We start from the raw sequence: 6,565 nt of genomic DNA, 5'->3' as shown, positions 1-6,565 counted from the left end.
ATGCCTCCAAATGCGGAGGGGTTCTTCCTACTTCAATTAACTGTACAAAAACTAGTTCAGACCTGGAGTGCCTCCATAAGGAAATAACACCACAGAACTAGACATGCCCAGGCATCATTCCTGATGAAGATGGTAGAGTTTGTCATTGAAACATTGGTTAAAATCGATACCTGAACACAGCTGGAAGCCCAAAAAGAGTTTGTCATATATGCTGGGAAAGTACTGGATTCTTTTTCAATTCCTTCCCTATTTGTCTATATTGGAAAATTTTGTGTACTTTGCTACACAACTTCAATCCCTTCAATCCAACTTTACAAACTTTTACTAATAACACTGAAGTGATTTACAAAATAATTACAATTATTTACAAAGTGGCAGTGATGGCCGTGATCTCAAACAATCTGGAGTGGTGATTTTACTGTTATTACAGAACTATCTCCATTATAAAACCAATTCCGTATCAACACTTGGCTGAAAGTATAATTGATTGGCTAGAAGGACAAGCTCTTATAAAACTCTACAAGCCTAATTAGAATGGCTTGGCTTGTTTAATGAAGGAGCAGTACTTTCTATAATAAAATAATAACTTTAAAACTGCAGAAGAATCTTGGAACTATTCAACATTCATGTCTTTTCTCGATTATCAGAGCTCAAGCTTGCTGGTGTCAAGTGGATCAGCAAACGTGCAAGTTGTGACAATTTGCAAATTCCATTTTTGCAAACCTCCAGGCATAGCATAAAAATAGAAGCACAGAACTTAGGGATGTGTTCTAATTCAGAAATAGGGGCATTCACATCAAACAAAATCGCAACATCTCAATACACACATAATGAAATTGGAGATAATCACCAGAGGTTTACTAGGAAAACGTGTTCAATTTCTTGCAGGATCTCCAGCTCCCTGAAGACATTTCGGACCTCATCTCTCTCTATGCACTGCTGTTTGTTCATGTACTTCATAGCATACATTTTCTCTGTGTCCCGCTTTTGCACGATGCACACCTGGAAAGCAGTAAAATACAAAAATAGGTCACCTCTGAAGGAAAATGATGATTTTTTAAGAAATAACAAAGTTCTTTCAAACAGTGATAAACATTTTCTATCTGCAGCAGTTTCCAAGACCTGTGTGCCAACTTGTTAGTGCTATCTCACTGGATATACCTAACCCTGCTGGCACTGGACAAACATTTGGCAGTTCTGGAAATGATAAGGATGCTGTTTTCCCACTGTTTCAGTCCAGGTCCTCAGTGTTTGATCACATGACTGGTGTCAGCTAAATGCAACCCGGACGGAATACAGGCCAAAAATATCAGCTGCCGGTGCATCACCAGTGGAGAAAAACTGATTTAAGACTGCATTGGTTAAGACACAGAACACAAGATCATCCACTCCACAACTGATCGCACTCTTAAATTCCACTGTACATTAATTTGGCACATCACATTTGTGACCTTTCAACCTTTATAGCAATAATGTTTAATCCTGAGCATACACTCAGGCATACAGAATTTATAGGTCCATGTCAGACACCCAGTTTTCCACAGACAGCCTTGCTTTAAATAATCCTGTAATTGTTCTGTAAAGGTAAGAACATTACAAAAATATGACTGGGGATTATGAGAAGAGATATATGACCTTTGAATTAGTAACAAATTGATTAGGAGCCATTAGGCTCTGGCTGGTGAGATGCTGTTACAACTATTATTTTCCACTTTTGCATTAATTTTGAATAATAATATCATAGCAGGCTGCCAACTTGTCATTTTTATAGTTTGCAACTGGTGACTGATCAGCGCACAGAGACCTAAAATAAAAGCACCGTATGAATATGAATACACAATTACACAGTGCTCCTGGATTTTCTCCAAATCCCTCAGTCACAGTTGTCTTGGCATTTAACTGCAGATAGATATTGCTGCCTTAGAGTTGCACCATGGTGACTGTTAGTGTTTAATTAAAATGCTTAATTAATGGAATACAATTTAAATGCTAATATTAATACGAAGCCTCAAATTTTAGATTCTGGAAAATTTGAATACCAAATATGTAGCTCCTTATTTTGTTATTTATCATTTTTTCAAAAAGATGAATTAATTAAATGTCAATTTTATGCTATATTAATTTAAACAGGGTGGATTTGCATTAGCAGTTGATTGGATGAAACAGAAGGAATTTGCCTGTGTCTGTCAACTGTGAGACCTCTAATAAAGTTAGTCCAAGCAAAAATGTGAAGGCTTTACTAAAGGTCAGAACCTTCTGAGAAAGATGACTAGATTGCAATTTAAAGATGTAAATGTTAAATATTATTTTTAAAACATCAAAAACACTGAAAAATATTAAATACATAATAAATAATTTTTAAAATTGTACTTAACTTTTGTTCCTTGAGGCCATACAACCCTATTTATATCAACCTATTCAAACTCAAAATCCCAAGGGGGTTTGACAGAGTAGATGTTGATTTGTTCTCATGAGTGGGAGAGTAGAAAACGAGTCTGCAAAATAATGGACTAGTCATTTACAACTGAGATGCATAGAAATTTTTTCTCTCTTGGGATAGTAAATCTCTGGAATTCAGGACCCTGAATATGGTGGAGGCTTAATTATTAGGTATATATATTTTGCATAGTAGGGGAATTAAAGGTTACGGGGAAAAGGCAGGTAGGTGGAGATGAGTCCATGGCCAGATCAGCCATGATCTTATTGAATGGCAGAGCAGGCTCGATGGGCCGGATGGCCGACTCCTGCTCCTATTTCTTATGTTCTTATGTTATAAAAATAGATACATATTTGAAATATTAAGGAACTGAGGATTTTGGGGAACTGGCACAGAAGAGGAGTTGAAGACAATGTAGATCAGACATGATCGGATTGAATGGCAAGGCAGGCTGAAGGGGCATGGTGATCTTCTCCCTGCTCCTGCTTCCTTGAGTTCTTCTTCTCCTCAAAGAGTTCACAAGCCCTGTGACAGGACTAACCCTCTAAGTAGAGGTGAATCTCCATCATTTGACTCCATGCGTGTTCAGAACTTCTTTGTTCACAGGTGTGTTCCAAAACTAACCATAAACTCTGTAGACAAATGATGGCAATTCCATTAAGAATTCCATATACAATCCAGTGCCTGCCTTCTGTAGGAACAACCTGAACACAAGGAATAACTGATGAAGATACATTAACAAATCCACTTTTGACTTATAAATGCTAAAACACATTGACTGACACTTTGAACACAAACAAGAGAAAATCGGCAAATGCTGGAAATCCAAGCAACATATACAAAATGCCGGTGGAACGCAGCAGGCCAGGCAACATCTATGGAAAAAAGTACAGTTAACTTTTCAGGCCAAAACCCTTCAGCAGAACGGGAGGGAAAAAAAACTGAGGAGTAGATTTGAAAGGGGAGGAGGGGAGAGAGAAATATTAGGTGATAGGTTAAACCTGGATGGGGAGGGATGAAGTAAAGAGCTGGGAAGTTGATTGGTGAAAAAGACAGAAGGCCATGGAAGAAAGAAAAAAGGGGGAGGAGCACCAGAGGGAGGCAAGGGGCAGGCAATGAGATAAGGTGAGGGAGGGTAAAGGGGATGGGAAATGGTGAAGGAGGGGGGTTGGAGGGCATTCCCGGAAATTTGAGAAATTGATATTCGGCAAAGCAGTCTCCCAACCTACGTTGGGTCTCACTGATATCCAAGAGGCCACACCTGGAGCACCGGACACATTAAATAACCCCTACAGACTCACAGGTGAAGTGTCATCTCACCTGGAAGGACTACTTAGGGCCCTGAATGGTAGTGAGGGAGGAAGTGTAACGGCAGGTTTAACACTTGTTCTGCTTGCAAGGATAAGTGCCAGAAAGGAGATCAGTGGGTAGGGACAAATAGACAAAGGAGTCACATAGGGAGCGATCCTTGCGGAAATTCTCCAAAACTTCCGCCACCTCCAATGGGATCCCACCACCAAGTACAACTTTCCCTCCCCTCCACTTACTGCTTTCCATAGGGGTTGTTCCCCATGCAACTCCCTTGTCCACTCGTCGTTCCCCGCGGATCTCTTTCCTGGCACTTACCCTTGCAAGAAAAACAAGTGCTACAGTTGCTCCTACACCGCCTCCCTCACTACCATCCAGGTTTTCCAGGTGAGGCGACACTTCACCTGTGAGTCTGTTGGGGATATTTACTGTGTTCGGTCCTCCCAATGTGGCCTCCTGTATACAGGTGAGACACGACGTAGATTGGGAGAAAGCTTTGCTGAGCACCTACAAGCTCCACCAGAACAAGTGGGATCTCCCAGTGGCCACTCATTTTAATTCCACTTCCTATTCCCATTCCAATATGCTCATCCGTGGCCTCCTCCACAGTTGTGATGAGGCCACACTTAGGTTGGAGGAACAACACCCTATATTCCGTTTGGGTGGCCTCCAACCTGATGGCATGAACATTGATTTATCAGATGTCCTGTAATGCGCCCCCTATTTACCTTTTTTCTCCCTCACCTATCTCCTTGTCCACCCATCGCCTCCCTCTGGTTCTCCTCCCCCCTTTTTCTTTCTTCTATGGCCTTCTGTCTCTTTCACCAATCAACTTCCCAGCTCTTTGCTTCATCCCTCCCCCTCCAGATTGTTATTTTGAAGTAAAGTTTACTGTCATATGCAAGGAGGATAGTACAAAATACTGGGGGCACGGAATTTTAAACAGCTGTGATGGTCCCAGGATCAGATATATTCAACAGATTCCAAGTCATCCTCATTGCTGCCATCAGTTATTGTCAGTGCTCCAAGCACCCTCATTCATTGCTCTGCAGTCTTTTTCACAAATTATAAGAATTATATGGAACAATGACAAATACTTCAGTAATGCAAATGCTAAAATACAATAGTTTGGAAAATTATGATCTAATGATAATTTGCTAATGTCCCGATGAAGGATTTCAGCCTGAAACGTCGATTGTTTATTCCCCTCCATAGATGCTTCCTGTTCCTCTCAGCATTTTGTGTGTGTTGCTCTGGATTTCCAGCATCTGCAGAGTATCTCGTGTTTATAACTAGGACATTGATGGTGATTCTTGAAATCAGCTCTTTCTATTGATCGCATTGCAATAACCTGCTGTGTATGTATTCATACATTTTGAATAAAAATGGAAAATGCCAGAACTGCAAACATTTGGAGAGAGGGGGTGGCTGATATAGAAGGTGTTGTAATGTGAGTATTATTAAAAGTAAGTTAATACTAATTGGAAAGCTATTGGTAGCAAGAGGCGGGATCTGGGGTTGGCGGGGTCTTTACTTCTCCTCTTTCTACTCCCAGTATGCATTGTATATAGTTCCTCCACCCATGCCGCACGAGGTACCTGGAAGCCTCCGTATTGTAAATATCATTTGCCGTCCCAGATAAAGATGCTCTTTTGGCCATCAAGTTGTCGAGTGGTCTTTTTGTAAAGTAGAAATTACCACAGAAGGGGTGATTGAGATAGAATGGATGGAGATAGACAGAGGAAGTTCTTCTTTTGAGATAATGACCTTTCAGCAGAAGGGCAAAGTCTGAATATCAATACTTATTTGGGCCTTATACAGTAATGGAAGAGCCATTGGATACCTTGAAATCCATAGAGTGAGGAGTTATATATCAGAGGAAAATGCAAGGATCTACAAGATCCAACATTGAAGACACCGGTAAAAATGTTCAAGAATTGCATGTGATTGAATTGGAATTGGGTCAGTGACTAAACAGGCACTTGTTGCATACATTTTCCCCTAAAGAATTACAGAATGCAATCCCTATAATAAATTCTAAAAATCGTGAAACAACTTGTATTGAAAAATGTTTGATTCTTTCAGTCACCATGAAGAATACTGCTTCCAATTAATTCCACAACAGTGATTTCATTTTTAATTACAGGTTACTCAAATGTTTCGCTCTTTGCCTTGCTATTATGTGCATGATTTACATCATGCAGAATAGATTGCTGCACAGTGACCTGGCCTACAGGGATTCTTTCCTGGATTGCATTTTCTGCACCATTTAGGCCTCGACAAAAATACAGTGAACACCCATGGTGACCTTCTGCATTCATAGGGCTATTTTCCTTATTCTTACAACCTATAACTCTTTCATGTTAATAAAAGTCTAATAAACCCAAATGTGCAAGTAATCTGCTTTCCCATTTTAATCCTCAACATTTAGATATTACACAACCACATGGGCTGTCTAGAGTTTTTGGGAAAAAGTTATAACTTCAGCTTTCAGAACTCATCCACCACAGAATCGAGAGAGTACAACAGTGTCGATAGAGTGTGGCAGCCACACATACCCTGTAAATGGGAATTCGTTTGAGAATCCCAAGTATATTGTGAAATACTAAAATAAAATTTGGCTTCTGATCATTCTCCAACAGGAAATCACAAAATTTATTCAACATAGTTTAACAGACTTTGGTAGTACAGCACTGTTATTGTTTGTGCAATATTTTCCAGTAATGGATAATCCATATAAAGATAATATTACTATTTTAACGTTGTGACCTTAAACTATCTTTCCGTTTTAATTATCTGCCTTATTCCCAGTTGGTTCCT

The 6,565-nt window shown here is 39.8% G+C and overlaps 1 protein-coding gene across 5 annotated transcripts in view; it reads right to left on the bottom strand.

Moving 5' to 3' along the window:
* The window catches only part of LOC140715402 (serine/threonine-protein kinase 32C), a 269,903-nt gene that overhangs the window by 81,496 nt on the left and 181,842 nt on the right, over positions 1–6,565 (bottom strand). For all 5 annotated transcript variants that reach the window (XM_073027533.1, XM_073027536.1, XM_073027534.1 and 2 more), the window contains one exon: positions 851–1,002. In XM_073027533.1, coding sequence (XP_072883634.1) covers positions 851–1,002 — 152 coding nt within the window. The remainder of the gene's footprint in view (positions 1–850; positions 1,003–6,565) is intronic.

Source organism: Hemitrygon akajei, chromosome 23 (assembly GCF_048418815.1).
Source record: "Hemitrygon akajei chromosome 23, sHemAka1.3, whole genome shotgun sequence".
In the NCBI taxonomy this organism is placed as follows: Eukaryota; Metazoa; Chordata; class Chondrichthyes; order Myliobatiformes; family Dasyatidae; genus Hemitrygon; species Hemitrygon akajei.
The sequence above is the reverse complement of the archived record's forward strand: the minus strand, read 5'-3'. Positions and strand labels throughout refer to the sequence as shown.